This window comes from Melitaea cinxia, chromosome 23, assembly GCF_905220565.1.
Source record: "Melitaea cinxia chromosome 23, ilMelCinx1.1, whole genome shotgun sequence".
NCBI lineage: Eukaryota > Metazoa > Arthropoda > Insecta > Lepidoptera > Nymphalidae > Melitaea > Melitaea cinxia.
Window position 1 is genome coordinate 6,929,558 of NC_059416.1, and position 17,335 is coordinate 6,946,892.

Genomic DNA, 17,335 nt, shown 5'->3' on the forward strand with positions numbered 1-17,335 from the left:
TTTACTTGTTTCATTTGTATACCCTAACTGGGTATCGTAGCTAGTTTGTTAAATAAATAAGTAGGTGGGAAGTATGTGATTTTCCAAGTATATTTGCTCATAGCTCTTCATTTAAACTTGATTTAGACTTTATTAACCACGCGTTTTAAAGTTAAATTTCAACAACTCGTGCATAGTTACATTTTAAGGCAAAATTTCGTATTCTATCGTGATATTAACATCGACATCCCCTTCAAACGTCATATCAAAATATTTTTCATGTAGCCATACAAATTCACGCCGCAATACGCCATTTTCGGCGTGAACTTGTGGATGCCTTTGTCCAGCCGTGGACTGTGATAGACTGAAATGATGAAATAAATAAAAAAATCATGAAATAAAACGATTACCTACTTATTTCGACTAAACGTTTGACAGTTCACAAAACAGCGCAACAACTGTTGGATCATCTAGTATTCAGTATTAGTAATAAAATACCTGGTTCTGTTAGCATCATTTTACTCAACAGTAAATAAAACAGTTGCATCCGGAAGTCTACAAATAACCGTAACAAATAGTTTTCATTTTCTCATTAACGAACCTTAGATAATGACTCAAATGTTAGTCGTTGCGTGACAAACCTCTATATATTATATTTCATTAATATTTAATATGATGTACTCGTAATATTAGTTGATATTTATCATTATCATTATAATGATATTGGCTTCAATCAGATGAAACACGCTATATTTAGAATGTTATAAAAGAATGTTATATAAGGTGTGACTGCTGATTGTACTGTCCTATTTCGTATTTTGAAGATGTTGCTTTTAGAAATTGTATACTTAATAGCCGTTTATAAATATGTTATTGCTGATGGGGTAAGTTCGGTTAAGTATTTTTCTAATACATATTTCATCTTATTGTTATTTGAGTGGTAGGGCACAGCAGGTAATATGTAGGTCGAAGCACAAAGCGGCTCTACGTAGAGTCAACCCCCCGATCTCATTTTTTGGACCGGGAGAGGATAGAGGAGACAAAGCCCGTTACGGAGAACCCACGCACGGGATCCTGCGATCAGCGGTTCCCGAAATATCGAATTTCTTTATTTTAAAGAAGTAGTTCGTGTCTTAGGTGCCGTCTAAGAACGAAATTAGAAGATAAGATATCTCGGGAACCGCTGGTCGTAGCGAGGCGCGGTTTTCACCGTTGACGGGCTCGCAGGAAGAGCTATAACGCTGACTGTGGGTGGTGACTCTACATAGAGTCCTTGACGAAAAGGTAGAGTTTTCTCTACATTTTCATAATTTAAGTTTAGTATTAAGTTATATAGGAACCGGGGCATATTTGCCTGCCTCCTTGATCGGGGAGCGACTTTTTACGAGCCGTTCCCGTAAACATTTTAACTTTTAACAAAAATATTTGTTTTGCCCTATATTGACCATTTGTATATATATAGAATATAGATTTTATAATAATTTATTTTTATTCTTTTTATTTTACGTATTGTGACGCGCCTCCGATATGTTCGGTCTGCGCTCACCCCCCCAAAGTAAGGCCAGAACGGCTCAGTCTACGAAACCGGTGAAGATAACTAGGAGGTCGACGGACGGGGCAGCCCCGAGGCTCCCGCTACGGACTGGCCCTATCAAAGGGCCTACACCTATATACAGCAAGGACAAAGCTGAGGCGATGGGGACTCCGGAGTCGCCGCAAATGGGTGTACTGTGCGATCCCCACCGATTGTCTCAGCGATCCGTTGAAGAAACTGGAAAGTCAACGAGGATCAAGGCAGCCGATGAGTTGGTCCGCAAGTGTGCGATGGCGACAACAGGCTCCAAAAACCTGAAACGTGAATACAAGGAGATGATTTGCGAAGCCGTAGATGGACTTTATAAGATGCTTGAGGCGAGTGAGGACGAGCTTGAAGTGATAAACGCGATGAAGGTGAGGGTACTCAACCCCAGCAGGGAGCACTCGCAGCACTCGCTGCGCGGGCCTTCGCCGACGGCATCGGCTGCCGAAACCATGCCAAAAGTGGCACTCGATTCCACGCTGAGTCTAAAACTAGACGAACATACCCGCCTCCTGATCGAGAACGGAAAACGTCTCCAAGACCTACAGGACAGACTGACCAAACAGCAGGAAGCGGTGGTCGAACAGAGAACCTACGCGAGTGTTGCGGCGGCCGGATCTCCGCCGAGGAGACCGGTTGCCTCACACTCGCTGGTGATCTCGTCAGCAAACGAGCAATTGACGGGTGAGGAAGTCCTTACCCAGCTAAGGGAGACAATGGAGGCCAAAGAGGGGTGGGTTAAGGTCGAGAAAGTGCAGAAGGCCAAGGATAGAAAAATAGTGATGGCCTTCAGCACGAAAGAAGAGAGAAACAAAGCGCGAATGAGAGTGGAAGAAAAAGGTAAGGGTCTCCTGGTCGAGGAGGTAAGTAACAGGGACCCGCTTCTGGTTCTGAGGGGCGTCTCGTCAGTTAACACTGACGAGGACGTATTGAAGGCCCTGAGGAACCAGAATCCGGAACTATTTTGTGGCCTCGACCAGGAGACCGGTAGGGCTAGGGTCCGCTACAGGCGACGGGCTCGGAATCCGCACGCGGCCCACGTGGTTCTGGAGACCTCGCCCGCCCTCTGGGATAGGATTACCCGTAAAGGGTATGTCCATATCGACCTCCAGAGGGTGAGGGCTGAGGACCAGTCCCCGTTGGTGCAGTGCTCCCGATGCCTGGGCTACGGGCACAGCAGGAAGTTTTGTGTGGAGTCGGTTGACGTGTGCAGCCACTGCGGCGGCCCGCACCTGAAGATGGAGTGCTCGGACTGGGCGCAGGCCGTCCCGCCCTCCTGCAGAAACTGCCGAAGAGCAAAGCTGGACAAGCTAGATCACAACGCCTTTAGCAGCGACTGCCCCGTCAGGAGCAAGTGGGACGAACTGGCGCGGTCAACGATCGCGTACTCGTGAAGGTGCGATGGCCGGTTCAGTGGCGTATCAGCAGGAAGTCTCCACCCCCTGGCAAAATATGCGCGAGATACTCTGTGGGGGTCTTGGATCCGGAGGAAACTTGTGTGTTTGTTGCGGGACAAGACTCCAGCAGAGCAAGAGGGGAGTGCACGTACGGCGACTCCTGCGCAGGTTTTCGGCATTGGGTTACAGTGCATAATTGATAGACAAAGGGTCTCAGACGGAGGATGATTTGTATCCTTGCAATATTATTTGAGGTCGCAAGTGGAACAATGGTCCCTGATTCAGAATGCAGGCAAATATGCTATTTTTATATGATTAGCATATAAGATAATAGCATAGCATAAGGATAGGATAAGTTTAGGGCAAGGATATAAAATTAAGAATAGACTGTAAAATAAGTAAAGTTCAAGAGTAAAGTTGAAGTAGTTAATAAGTGTAATGAAAGACATGTACTAATAACATAGCGATAGACTAAGATATGTAAAATTACTATATAATAATATAAGACTAAGATCCCATAATACTAGATTAAGACCCTTTAGTTTATTAAGAATGAACAAAAATTTGTGTTGCAAAAATAGAATATAAGAAAATTGTAATAATGATAATAGATATCATTAAGACTATTTAATAGTAATAATTAGAAATTAAGAAATAATCAACATTGTAAAACAAAGAATGTTAAAACCCAAGAGTGGCAATTATTTACCCATGTGAAATATAATAAATAGGTAAAGTAAGGTAATCATAGCAGGAAATTAGGACTTAAAAGTAGAGGGAACCCACCCTATGTGCGAAAGATGATGAATGCTAGAAAGATAAAGTATGCGGAATGAAAGTGCGAGAAGAATAAATGCGAGAACTGGTATGGAAGAGAAACTAGTAAATACAGGCTCCGACACTCATATCGGAGGATTAGAATAAAAAAAATAAAAAAAAAAAATATGTAGGTCAAAATTTGGAGCAGCCCGAATGGGGAAGTCACAGTTACATTCAAATTTACAGAAGATCATAGCTTAATGTACTCTCCAGTAGTGCTGTGCTCCTGTGGTGAGTAAGGTAGCCAGAGCACCGGGGAATGGTAAGGGAGTTAGGTTTGGTAACCCAGTTGCAATACTCCTTGTGTTAGCGTCCATATATACGGTATACATTTCAGTATCGTAAGTAATACTGACAAGAAGAAAGTCAACACTAAGATTGTTCAATACAAAAGCTACACAAGTAGTAAGTGTACTCTTTACTGCACACCAAAAACCTGTATAAGTACAGAGTAAAACTGTTTTCGTACTGGGTTTTTGGTGTGCAAGTAGTACAAGAACAGTTTTACTCTGTACTTGTACAGATTTTGGTGTGCACTTCCTGGTATGCCTTACTTCATAAATTATATGAAAAAATATTTATATTTTTGCACAGATTACAGATGACGGTTACATTCTGAATTTTGATTCACCAATTTACGTTTGCTCAGATGAAGACAGCCAAAAATTCATAGACACTTCCCGGGTGGAAGTGAAACGGCACAACGAAACGACGACCTATATGACTGGATCCATAGAATTCCACAAAGGAATTCAAACTGCTACTATGGTATTTTGTAATTAATCACGTTACTAAGAATTATTGACTTTATCCCCTATAGGTAGGCATTAATTTGGGCTTAAAGCATTCTAAGGAAAAAATATACAAAGAAAAACAAGAAACATATCAATACATTAAATAGAGACCAATCGTGTACACCAGCAAATGTGCCAATAGGAATCAACTCCGTAACCTAAGTTTTTATTGTAGATGGTAATTAATCGAGCAGATATAGCTCGTTTTAATCAATTGATATATTTGATGGGTAGATTCGTTCCGGAAGTATTTATACCTACCTAGCACTCAAAATACTCATAGGTAGATAAAAAAGAACAGAAAATTTATTTATTTTTTTTAAAAGTTACCAAAACCAGATGATTTTCAGTTGGAAGTGGTAATAGAAAAGGACATCGGCGGTAGCTTTGAAATGTTTGCATCTCATGAAATATGTGATTTATGTAAAGAAATACAAGATATGGAGAGCCCTTACGCTGAATATTTAAAATGCTTCGGATTTCCTGAGAAATGCCCATTTCCACCGGTAAGTAAATGTAACGATATTTTGCATTGTAGGATTTATTATACGACAATACTGCATCATCTATTTTATTATTTATTACCACTTACTGCTATTAGCGCTGTCTTAAATTTTGTATTTCTTAATTGTATAATCGAAATCAAAACATTTAATTGTGCCAAATACCTTTCGTTTCGTAGATGAAAAAGTACACATATACTTATTTTTTTAATCTTCAGAATACTTTCGCCATTCAAGATTTTGTACCATACACAAAGGATTTGCCGATCAACAGCGCGACCGCTGGCCGTTACCAGGTTACGATGAACATTTATAATAACCCGGAAAGTAACTGCTTAAATGAGAAAATATTCATAGCATGTCTTAAGCTCGATTTTATCATTGAACCTTTGTAAAAATTATTATTGTTATGTGATGATTAATATGTTTGGCTAAAATTAAGAGACTTTTTATTTTGCCTGTTTCCTACCTTTCTCCTTACCACCACGTAACTTTTATATTTTAATATGTCTGGTTAAAAATTAAATATAAGAAAAATGAGATGACACAAGATATCATTCAAACACCATTATTTTTTAAATAAACTACGAAATTAAATATTTTATCACTAAACTAGCTGTGCCGCACGGTTTCACCGGCATTAATGTGAGGAAAAAACAGTCTGTAGCATTCCTTGGTAAATAGACATACCTAAAAATAATTTTTTATTTGGAACCTGTACCTGTAGGTACTTGTGTACCTGTAGTACTAAACAAAAAAATCAAACTTTTCAGCTTTATAATATCTTAGTTGTAAAAGTCGTATTTAATAGAAAAATATTCAAAAACACGTGATTTTCTCGCGTAGATCCCGATTTCGCGGGAATTTCAGGATATAAAGTACCCTATGTCCACAATATTGTCTATCTTTTAATGAACGTACCATAAAAATCAGTTTAGCCGTTCAGTAGATTAGCTCAGATAAACAGAAGGACAGACAAAAATTTTAAAATCATTTGTTTGTGATTTAGTATCGTATAAATAACTAAATGCACCTGATAAAACACAGTTATTTTGAAATCACAGATAGACACTTGAATTTTATTCATGTGTTGGAAATTTGTACTTAGGAACTTGGACTGTGCCCAATTCTACCTAGTGATAAATTTTGAGTCCACTAAAATGATTTAGGTAGTTTAGTTCAATGTTACCTTAAATAAAACTATTAATCGAGATAAAATATCATTTATTGTCCCCTCATTCTATTCATCATCTGGGTCATTGACGTTTTCATCACGACTTGATTCGTAAAACACTTCGTCGCGTGCACGAAGGCTATGTTTCTTGGAATCACCTTTATTATTCTTACTGTGATCGTTAGCATATCTTTTGCTTCTTGTCTTTTTGACTCGAGAAGTTTCATCATTTTTTTGTATAATATGACCAGTTATAATTGTATCTTCTTTATTGCCACTTTCAGAGCTTTCTGTATGTTTCTCTGCTTTCTCTCTATAATAGATATAACAATTAATATTTTTATTAAGCTTATGTACGTTAAAAGTAGAGAAAACGACATTTTAGATTTATTTTATTACTTCTCTCTTAGTATATCTTTATGTTCATCGTCCCTAAAAAATTATTAGTAGGTAGGTAATTTTTCGTGTACTTATAATAAATTTAATACCAAAAATGCTAATTTTGAATTTTACCTGTCATCTGCTTTATCATCATCATCACTGCAAATAAAATAAATAAGACAAATCTATTTTAAAATATGTACATTTATATTTTAGATATGAGATACATATTGACAAACACTTGAATTATTTTCTTAGTATCTCTAAAGTAATGCATAACAATAACTAAGTAAATAAACAAAAAAGAACAATATTACTCGTCTTCCTTGTTCCACTCGACAGACCATTCTTCGTGAGTTATTCCGGTACGGAAAACTCTTCTACAGCTTTCTCTGTTAAAAAAATATATGTATAAAAATTAAAATAATACACACAGTATTAAACACCAATTGTTAGTCAAAGCTTAAGCTCATGCTATTCTTTAAAATATAAAAAAAAATTCAGTGATTTATGTAAATATTCAGTGATACTCACTCAACTTCCTTGTTAATTGCACAAGATATAAATTGTCGGTTCTTGAAGACGCTGGTGTAGAGGAAGGGTCCGTGGCAACTGTGACTCTTCGGGTCGATCTTACATGCGGATATGACTCCAACCACACGTTCTTTACCCTGGTACTTTACTATGAGAGGACCACCGTGATCGTTCTAAAAATTGTACCATTAATGTTAAAAGGTTCTTAAATTAACCATCCAAAAAGTCATGCTATGAAAAATTGGTTACTAATGCCATGTGAGAATATTGAATGTGGTTTGTTAAAATTTTCTATAGCAGATTTTAAGAAATTAATATCAGAAAACCCAATCCCTTTGCATTTACTGAAATACCCTGTCTTACATCCAGCAGAGTAGTGTAATAGACTGGTGATATTGAACACACGAGGCTTAAACAAATGTCTAGAAAGAAAGGTATTTCATTTTAGAAAACCTGGCTCTTAATTAAGATAAATTTAGTTCTTATTTCAAATTGAAAAATATCTTACTTTCTGAAATAACTAGGTTGGCAATAAGCGTACATCTAACCTGATGTTAAGCGATTGCCGTAGCTTATAGACGTCAGCAACTCCAGGACCATCACAAGTCCAGAAGGAGATTTGGCCATCATTGCCAGGATTGATTCACCACAAGAACACTACACTAATTAAGAGCAGCATTATTTCGCTGTGATTTTGTGTAAGGTCGAGGAACTTCCCCAGTCGATCTGCTCCAGACGTTGAGCGAGATGTATCCTGCTGTATCCTAAGTCAATATAAAATCCGTAACCAAACAAACCAAAATAGGTTACCTCACAGAAACCTCCTTGCTTAGTCGATCGTCGTGCAGTATAATCTTCAGGGTCACGGAGATGTCGTCCTAAATCAACATGTACAAGAGAATGATCTTGGTCATTTTCTTGTTCTAATTGACGTCTTTCCACGTCCGTGCAGTTCGCATATCGTTTCTATTAAATATAATAATCTATTAAATTAATTACTTAATTGTGGATGATAAGGTTTGTTTAACTAAATGGCATTTACATACCTACATACATATTATACATGAAATAAATTCAAAGAAAAAATTCTTACGTCGCAAATTTCGCTGAGGCGTTTCATAACATCTTTAGTGCATATCATGTACTGTGTTATGATATTTCTGAATTTTTGAGCCCATTTTTTGGCGCACTGTTCGTTGTCCATTATGCAAACTTTTGCCTCTTGTAAAACCTTAGCATTCTGTGGTATGTGTAAATTTTGGCGACGATAAACTCCCTGATGACAATCGTGAAAGTTATTTAAATTTAAGAAAAAAATTACAATATCTAAGTTAAGTCACTTTTTTTACCTCTCTAAAATTATTACCGCTTCCCCATCCAGTTATAAAGCCTTTGGTTCCTGCCTTTTCTAGATCCCTACTAACATTGTTGTAGCAAATAAGATCAGTTGCGAATTCGCATCCTTTCTCAGTCACTCCTAGTTTGAAAGGTTTGTCTACTTTCACGATGGCTATATCATTTGAGGACCACTTAATACTGTCTTGAAAATCAAATTTGTAATCTATAACGTAAAAGTAAAGTAAGTTATTATATCAAACGCTACACGGTTACTGCGATATACAAAAAAAAATCATTACAGCCTATACAGTCCACTGCTGGACATAGGCCTCCACAAGTTTACGTCAAAAATAACGTGAACTCATGTGTTTTGCCCATAGTCACCACGCTGGGCAGGCGGGTTGGTGACCGCAGTACTGGCTTTGTCGCACCAAAGACGCTGCTGCCCGTCTTCGGCCTGTGTATTTCAAAGCCAGCAGTTGGATGGCTATCCCGCCATCGGTCGGCTTCTTAAGTTCCAAGATGGTTGTGGAACCTTGTTATCCCTTAGTCGCCTCTTACGACACCCACGGGAAGAGAGGGGGTGGCTAAATTCTTTAGTGCCGTAGCCACACAGCACGAGCACAAAAAAAAATGACTATGCTTTAGACCACACGACTGAAGTAAAACTTCTTTAGCTCTAACTTATATCTCCCTCTCAACTTCCATTCGCCTCGCCCGTCACGCTCTTCGTAACGCTCTCATCACGCCTTCACCAGTTTACTCCTCAAGTCAAGCGTACATAAAGAAGTTTTACTTCAAAAAATTGTTTTAGTTTTTACTTTATAGCGATACTTACTCTTAGGAATACATTTCCAAACAACTTTTCGTCTGTGCTTACAAACACAGTCATCGGTTTTGTAGTCAAAACTATCCACATATTTTGTTGTACCGGACACAATGTAGAATTTATCTGCATCTTCCACACAAGCTGCAGATGTCAGGACGTAGTATTGATTAAGTATGACTCCGCCGCAGAGCCAACCGCGATATTTGTGAGCTTTGGCTGATTCTTTAGTAAGTTGGAGGTACACCTGATTTAAGTGAAATATTAAGGGAAAATGTAGGAACCTACTACAAGATTGTTTTGCAGAAAGAATTTTGTTTTTTAAACATTAAAATTTTTTATAACCTGACAACAGTTGACTCTGCTCTAATGTAAAACAAAATACGAAAATTTCACTAAAGCCCACTAGTCTTGAGTTTTACTTACGAGATGAATGTTTGGCCATATACCTCAGTCGAAACTGAGACAGAGCGTAAAGTCGTCGTCGACTGTCGAGTGTCGATTGTTCCCGTAATATCATAAACTTCTGACTATGATCGTATTATTAGGTAGCTTACCGATAGCTGACATGTAGTGGATCAATATGGTGGTTTCTCTCTTTTCTCCTTCGGTCTATCTCTTTTACAAAAGAGGTTTATCCAAAGCTCATGGACTATTTCAATCACTTTATTGGTAAAAATCGTTTATGTCTTACTCTATATATTATTTGTTTTCGTTCACCAAATGAAGTTCAACGATGTAATTTGTATGTAATTTATATGTTGATGTAATTTTTGATTAGCCTGTTGGTGCAGCTTGTAGTGCCCTTTTTTCTGCCCCGTGGGTTGTGGGTTCGATCCCCGTCTGAGATTTCGTGTACTATTTCTATTTATTTATTTATATACGTGTTATTTCTATGTGTATTTATCCAAATAAATATTTAGCTATATCAGTTGGCAGTTACCTATAACATGAACATTAAATTGCATACCATGCATTGTAACAGACAACCGTATGTGTATGTAATAAAAAAATCCTTTAATCTACGAACATCATACTTACCATATAAGGCCTCTTGCCTATTCCTACTGTTTTGCTATACAGTATTCTTCGCGTATCAACAACAGACTGGTTTTCATACTCCCAACCCTCATCTGCGATTTCATTCTCCCCTTCGAGGGTTGTATTACTATTTACTGGTTTAGGAGAAGTTTGTCCTAATTGACTTGTGTGATTTGAAGATGCAATACCTGGATAAAAATAAAAACATTTACTTGAAATAAAACGTATCCGCTTTATATTTTATTATATTTTACCTAAGACTAATAAAACAGTAGCAAGGAAAAGCGTAGTGGTCTTCATTTTCGAGAAACCAATATCAAAATAATATTATTATTTCATTGAAAATTAATTGATCAATGTATTTTCGTTTTGCTTAATTGCATTTAATAAATTAACATCCGCTTATAAATTAAAATGAAACAGACTTTTATGATTAAAATTTTAATTGTTGTTGCCGTCATCTGTCGTTGTGGAACACAGGCTTCTTGCTTGAATATACAATATTTAGCCATGGCTTTAAAATCATCGAATCACACTCCGTGGGTAGTCAGAAATCAAAAACATTCAAGTTTTCAGTACCTATCAAAGTATACGACCACCAACTATAATCATAACATTTAAGTCCTTATAAAATACAAAAACCCAATATGGGTTATAACAAAAATGTACGTAACAATTTTTGTTTAATTTGTAAAATTCATAACCATTATAAGATTTTACTGCATCGGGTCTTTCATGTTTTATCACAGAATAGCTGTGCCCGCGACTTCGTCCGCGTGGAATTTAACAAAAAAGTTATTGTTCAGTTCGCAGAGTTAAAAAATAAAATAAAAAATCTAAAATCAAAGTAGCCTAAGTTACTCCATATTACATCAGCTGGCAGATAACCAGTGAAAGTCTCGTCAAAATCGATCCAGCCGTTTCAGAGCCAGCCAACATTAGCCAGAACAACAGACAGACAGTCAAAAATTGTAAAAAATGTTATTTGGTATATGTAATGTGTATACATCCATATGCATTTAGTAAAAAGAGGTTATTTTAATATTACAAATCCAATTTTATTTATTAGTATAGATGAAATAATTGCGAGATATCGAGCAGAATTTAATACAGAGTTTCCTTATAAATTAGTTACGCCACGGCTGCAGTCTTTGCTATTAAGACTATTATTAAGAGAGGAATCTTAGTATTGTATGAAATAATACTCTATAGCTGAAAAACTCAGGTTGTGTTACTTCTACCCTTTCAACTCAAATTGTTTTAGTAAACAGTACCTACATTATGCAATAGCATGTGAAGGCAATTTTTATTTAGTAAGACGATGAAGAAACTTAGATAATACTCATATTATTCCACTAGTAGTATTTATTAATCTTAAAGGTATTGCTGATTTTAGTTGATAAAATAAAATAAATCTCTCTTGATAGTATTCTTAAAATTTTCATATAATTAGTACCTTATGTATTTGGTGTATAACTGTATATGGTTGCTATTATGAAGGTCAAAACAAACTTATTGTACAAGATATTTATTCAATGAATGGTTACACAGATTTTACAGTATCACTAACATTTGATATCGTTTTAGCTTGTTTTTCAGCTCGTTGAATAAAACCACTTTCCGAATAGACTTTGTCTCTGTCAATATCTTCATTCGCTCTTTGAACCACTTGCGCAGGTTTTGTATCTATTTCATTTTTAGCTGGACTGGAAACAAAATAAAAGTGATTAATAGATAATTATAATTATGTCTGGTATAAATGACAACTCTATTAATTCGGTTGGTGGAAAAAGCAAAGAACTTAATAATGAACCTTTCAAAAATCATTTTAATCTAAAAGATCACTAAAGGTGCGCTTTTTGTTACTTATTACAATAATATGTTTGAAAATTCGTATTACCCATCGGGATGATTCTTCCAAGATAAAACTTTTTCGACATGGGTGATTCCAGATCTAAATTGGCGTCTACACTTAGGCCTGGAATTTTAAAAAAAAGCGTTATTTTAAGCGTTATTATTAAAAAAATGGTAGTGACAATATTGAATAAGAAAATCAATATTTTATTCAAAATATTTCTATTGACAAAATTAAAACAAACAAATTACTAAAAAGTTACATGTTAACTAAAATGTCACTTACTCCACATCCTTATAAATAGCGCAAGAGATAAACTGTCGATTCTTATAAATACTGGTATAGAGGAATGGTCCGTAACATTTGTTGGTGCGCTCCTTGACAAGACAGGCAGAAATTATTCCAATTACGATGGAATTTACACCAGTGCCATATACGAGTGGGCCACCGTGATCATTCTGAAATAACGTCTTTTCTATACAAAAATGGCTAAAATTTCCTTTAAAAAAATTTACATCGAATTACAAAAGACTACATTTTAATGAATTTTGATATGTAGAGAAATAGATACGAGTATATCTATAGAGCATTAGATTAAATAGCCAAAGTAGAGAGCAAATCTAAATAAAAATTAAAATTAAAATTAAAAACCAGCTTAAAACTTTTTGATTGTAGCTAGCTAAATAAAAAAGATCAGTTACTCCAATATTTGACGATTGTCGTAGCAATATTGTAAAGCAAATTATCATCACGCAATGTATCATAGCGCAGACTAATAATATAAAGCTGAAGAGTTTGTTTGTTTGTTTCCTTGATCGCGCTAATCTCAGGAACTACTGGTCCGATTTTCTTAAATTCTTTCAATGTTAGATAGCCCATTTATCGAAGAAGGCTATAGGCTATATAATATTTTAGTACATCTTTTTTCCTTAATTAACGTGAGCGAAAACGCAGGGCACATCTAGTATAATTATAAAATATCATGAATGAAAAACGAAACTTATTTTGAGTTATTTGTCGAAGTAATAGAATAACATACTTCACAAAATCCTCCATCAGCCTGAGTACTATACCGTCTAGACTCGTTGTGGTAGGCTGAATGCATTACTAGATTAGTGGGTACTTTTTCAGTTTTAGTTACTTTGATATCTCTTCTCCCGTCATCTTCATCTGAGTAACTGATGTCTTGACAGTCAACATATTTCTCCTGAAATTCAATGTGGAGTTTTCACTTATAAAAAGTAAATTCTATAGATTTTCGAACCTCAAATTGATTTTATTTTGTCATAGCCATCATTAATTAGTACATCCAGATGCATCAAATTAAATAAATCCAAATAAGATTCAGCTTCAAACATCATACAAAGACTTAGTTACGAATCTGAATTTCGAATTAAGAGTAAATGAAGATGAAATTAGACCTTCTTCATTAATAATAAAAATTGGAATAAATATCTTATGTCACTTCCAACAATATTTTAAAATTTTGCAATAAATATAAAAAATACCAAACTATTGTTTGAAAAATACAAGTTAATTTAAAATTTATGTTGAATTTATTATACCAAATAGCATGTTATGAATAACAAATAATAAATATTAAGAAGTTTTAAACATACGTTACAAATTTCAGACATGGTCTGTCCTATATCTTTAGTGCATATCATGTAGTTATCAATAATATTATGATATCTCGAGCCCCAGCGACGCTTGCATCTGTTTTTGGGAATAATTTCTACGTGTGCTTCTAGAAGATTCTGCTGATTGTCTTTTCGTCGGCTCACCCACTGTGAAAATTGTTGCAGGAATATATTTTGCAAAATGATGAAAATAATGAGAAAAATGTATAATTATTTAGAAATTGCTTGGAATACAGAAGCTAATGAAATTTTTGAATATATCCGCAACGGCAGTACGCAATATCCACAATATTAATAATTAATTATTTGAAATTGAGTTATATTCATTCAGATAAAAGGTTTTTGATGCAGATAAAACAACAACAACTACAAATACATTTGCTGCAGACAAGAAAACAAAATTGACGACAATGTTAAAAAGTTATAGGTATGTTATGAAACGCTCTACGCCAGGATTTGCTGACCGGAGTTTGCTCCGAAAAATTCCCATGATTCGAATCGTTAGCCGGAGCTTGTTGCGAAAGTTTCGCACCTGGGCACCATGTGAAAACGATCCAACACGAAGAATGCAACACAACCCGAAGCCCCGACTGAACGATGCTTCTTTAATTTTAAGTCACTCTTGTTTCTAACATCGAACAATTGTCACGTCAAATTAATTATAATTTAGTAATAATAAATTTAATTTTAAATTAAACTTTGCTTTTTTTTTGCAACCTTCGGTCGCTTTTATAATTGATATCAAAAAAGAATTAAAGAATTTAAAAAAATGTTTTGATGACACTACTTTTTCATCTTTAACATGTAGATCAGGACAGCTATTTAACGGTAAGAAACATTAAAAATTACTAACGTCGTTGTATCTAGAGGTGGTTCCCCAGCCAGCTATACTAACGACAGTACCAGGGTTCTCTAAAGTTTGACTTTGATTGTTATAGCAAATTGGTTTTGGTATGAAATCACATCCTCGTATACGACGATTGAAGTCGAAGCCATCTTCTATCTTAACAACAGCTATGTCGTTGTTCATCCATCTAATGTTATCATTTTCGTGACCATCAAATACGTAATCTAAAAATTTGGTGTTTTATTTCTGTTAAAAATCTGACAGTGTCACGTCTATTTCGTTTTTTATACTACAACGTAACGGTGCCAAATAAGCAGTTATCAGAGCTTATGGATGCCTGCTTTACCAGAAGCAAGTTAAATAATGTTTATAATTTTTTTAACCTCATGGTTATTTACATATGACTTTATAATATTAAATTTATGGTAAAACAGCTAACCTATATTTTTATATAACAAATTAATCATATATGCAGAAATGTTATTTTACGTACTTTTAGGAACACACTTCCATATGGCTTTCTTTGCACCGTTTTTAATACAAGGATTGTTATATCTGTCATCTTCATCAGAATATCTACAAAGAAAGTTTATTTACTCAATTTTCAATTGTTTAACTTATAATCAATATGACAACTTGATACCTAATTATAAAGTCATAGTAATTAAAATATATTTAAGTTTAGACATACTTATAGGTTCCAGAAACGACATAGAAATGTTCAGCATCTTCGATACACGCTGCCGAAGTTAATATGTACTCTTCATGGATAATCACTCCACCGCACAACCATGAACGGTAGTTAGGAGTTTTTTTGTTACTACGCGGAAGTTTTAGGTATACCTATATAAATGAAAGAGGATGAATATTTTGTGTTAGCAGTAAATAAATTCGATAATTGGTTACCTATTCCTAAAAATTTTATAGATTTAAGGACTCCCATCAGCAGTTCCAATTAAGTATCTTTTATATATATATAAAAGATTTATTAGAGAGAAATTAAGTATCTTTTATATATATATAAAAGATACTTAATCACATACATTTTAATTTTATCAGATCTATGCAGATTTATTATAGCAGTTTTTAAGTTTACTATATTTTACGTCTCATTAAGATTTCTCATACCATGTAAGCCCTGCCGTCTCTAACTTCTTCGCCGTTTATAATTCTTCGAGTTTCATTTAGAATTTTGTCCACTACTGGTGGTATATGAGTTGCAACTTCAATAGCCTTGACATCTGTAACTATTACGATCGAATTTGAAGTTTTTAGTCATATTAGTTTGTGGATTATAATAAGCATGAACCGAAAAATAAACAAATACTATGTTTTGATATAACAGGTACAGATAGATTGATTAAATATAACTTACGAATTAATAATAAAATAGGTAGAGTAATAAAGCATATTATAGTCTTCATGATCTTTGGAGCTTTTAACAAAAGGAAACAATATCTTGTTTTCAATTTCACGCCTTGCATTCATATTTTATTGTTTTCAGGTGCATTAATTTTCCCTACAGTAATTTTAATGAAAAATGGCAGTAAGTTAACTTTATAACTCTCATAAGATAGTTAATAATAAATTAATCTCAATTTTGTATCGTTATTTCATTAAAGCATTTAGAATCAATTAATCAGCAACCATCACTAGCACTGGTTGTGGATGCCTCAAACACCTCAACTTTTATTTAATATAACGCTCTTTTTAAATGCTTGACCCAGTTTAGATAAGACATTTTGTATACTGTGTACTGTGTGGCTACGGTACTAAAGAATATAGCCACCCCCTCTCTTCCCGTGGGTGTCGTAAGAGGCGACTAAGGGATAACACAGTTCCGCTACCACCTTGGAACTTAAAAAGCCGACCGGAGGCGGGATAGCCATCCAGGTACTGGCTTTGAAATACACAGGTCGAAGACGGGCAGCAGCGTCTTCGGTGCGACAAAGCCAGTACTGCGGTCACCAACCCGCCTGCCCAACGTGGTGACTATGGGCAAAACACATGAGTTCACGTTATTTTTGGCGTAAACTTGTGGAGACCAGCAGTGGACTGTATAGGCTGTAATGATGATGATGATGATGATGATTTTGTATACATCTATGTAAGTATCATATCCTCGTACTTTCAAAGTACTCAGGTCCACAGTTCAGGTACCAGGGTGCAGGTCTTTACTTATGTATTGCGTATTTCACCAAATTAATTTGAAAGTAAATATGGGATAATGTGCATCTAAAATTCAACCTTGTGGAACCCTCGTCTAAGACACATAGGAATTTAATTTATTAAAAAAACAATGGTAATTCTTTTTACTTAAGTAGGTATAGATAGTAAAAACGATTTTATTAACTTCACAATATTTGTGTTTAAAATCTTAAGACAGCCGTAAGTGCCTTAATCTTAAAGATTATCAAAACTATATAATAACTACTTTCAAGTAATGTTGTTTTCCTTTGTTAAATGAGGTAGCTAGAGCTCCTAGTTGAAGGCCATATCCATAGGCTATGGATAACTTCTTGCCATTAGACAGACGTGTGATACGGATGTGATATATAAAATACGCATACTGGTATAAATACAAAAATAAATGTTAACAGTGGCAAAGATAAGATCAGTGATACTAAG

At 35.2% G+C, this 17,335-nt stretch overlaps 3 protein-coding genes across 3 annotated transcripts; 1 reads left to right on the forward strand and 2 right to left on the reverse strand.

Annotated features, from left to right (window-relative positions):
* The first annotated feature begins 736 nt into the window (after positions 1–736).
* LOC123665181 lies at positions 737–5,508 on the forward strand. The gene is made up of 4 exons (XM_045599526.1): positions 737–863; positions 4,369–4,542; positions 4,919–5,074; positions 5,290–5,508. Exons 1-4 carry the CDS (start codon positions 804–806, stop codon positions 5,464–5,466), a joined length of 567 nt encoding a protein of 188 aa, XP_045455482.1. The 5' UTR covers positions 737–803; the 3' UTR covers positions 5,467–5,508.
* A 1,246-nt stretch (positions 5,509–6,754) lies between these two features.
* LOC123664986 lies at positions 6,755–10,665 on the reverse strand. The gene is made up of 9 exons (XM_045599351.1): positions 10,620–10,665; positions 10,366–10,553; positions 9,337–9,571; positions 8,510–8,721; positions 8,254–8,436; positions 7,971–8,126; positions 7,161–7,333; positions 6,944–7,018; positions 6,755–6,785 (listed from the first exon to the last, which is right to left on the reverse strand). Exons 1-9 carry the CDS (start codon positions 10,663–10,665, stop codon positions 6,755–6,757), a joined length of 1,299 nt encoding a protein of 432 aa, XP_045455307.1.
* Positions 10,666–11,908: 1,243 nt separating this feature from the next.
* On the reverse strand, positions 11,909–17,275 carry LOC123664987. Its single transcript, XM_045599352.1, has 10 exons — positions 17,272–17,275; positions 15,836–15,954; positions 15,399–15,550; positions 15,201–15,283; positions 14,714–14,931; positions 13,840–14,007; positions 13,260–13,427; positions 12,506–12,678; positions 12,266–12,343; positions 11,909–12,071 (listed from the first exon to the last, which is right to left on the reverse strand). The coding sequence occupies exons 1-10, from the start codon at positions 17,273–17,275 to the stop codon at positions 11,909–11,911; spliced, it is 1,326 nt and encodes a 441-aa protein (XP_045455308.1).
* Positions 17,276–17,335: the final 60 nt, after the last annotated feature.

Excerpts from the sequence above, each read along its gene's own strand:
- LOC123664986 (XM_045599351.1), bottom strand. The coding sequence starts at position 10,665 with ATGAAGACCACTACGCTTTTCCTTGCTACTGTTTTATTAGTCTTAG. Across the intron at positions 10,554-10,619 it reads TACTGTTTTATTAGTCTTAG|GTATTGCATCTTCAAATCAC; the intron begins GTAAAATATAAT and ends ATTTTTATCCAG. Across the intron at positions 6,786-6,943 it reads GAGTGGAACAAGGAAGACGA|TGATGATGATGATAAAGCAG; the intron begins GTAATATTGTTC and ends TTTTATTTGCAG.
- LOC123664987 (XM_045599352.1), bottom strand. Across the intron at positions 13,428-13,839 it reads CCATGTCTGAAATTTGTAAC|GAGAAATATGTTGACTGTCA; the intron begins GTATGTTTAAAA and ends ATTGAATTTCAG. Across the intron at positions 12,679-13,259 it reads CTGATGGAGGATTTTGTGAA|AATGATCACGGTGGCCCACT; the intron begins GTATGTTATTCT and ends ACGTTATTTCAG.
- LOC123665181 (XM_045599526.1), top strand. The coding sequence starts at position 804 with ATGTTGCTTTTAGAAATTGTATACTTAATAGCCGTTTATAAATATGTT. Across the intron at positions 864-4,368 it reads AATATGTTATTGCTGATGGG|ATTACAGATGACGGTTACAT; the intron begins GTAAGTTCGGTT and ends ATTTTTGCACAG. Across the intron at positions 4,543-4,918 it reads GAATTCAAACTGCTACTATG|TTGGAAGTGGTAATAGAAAA; the intron begins GTATTTTGTAAT and ends GATGATTTTCAG.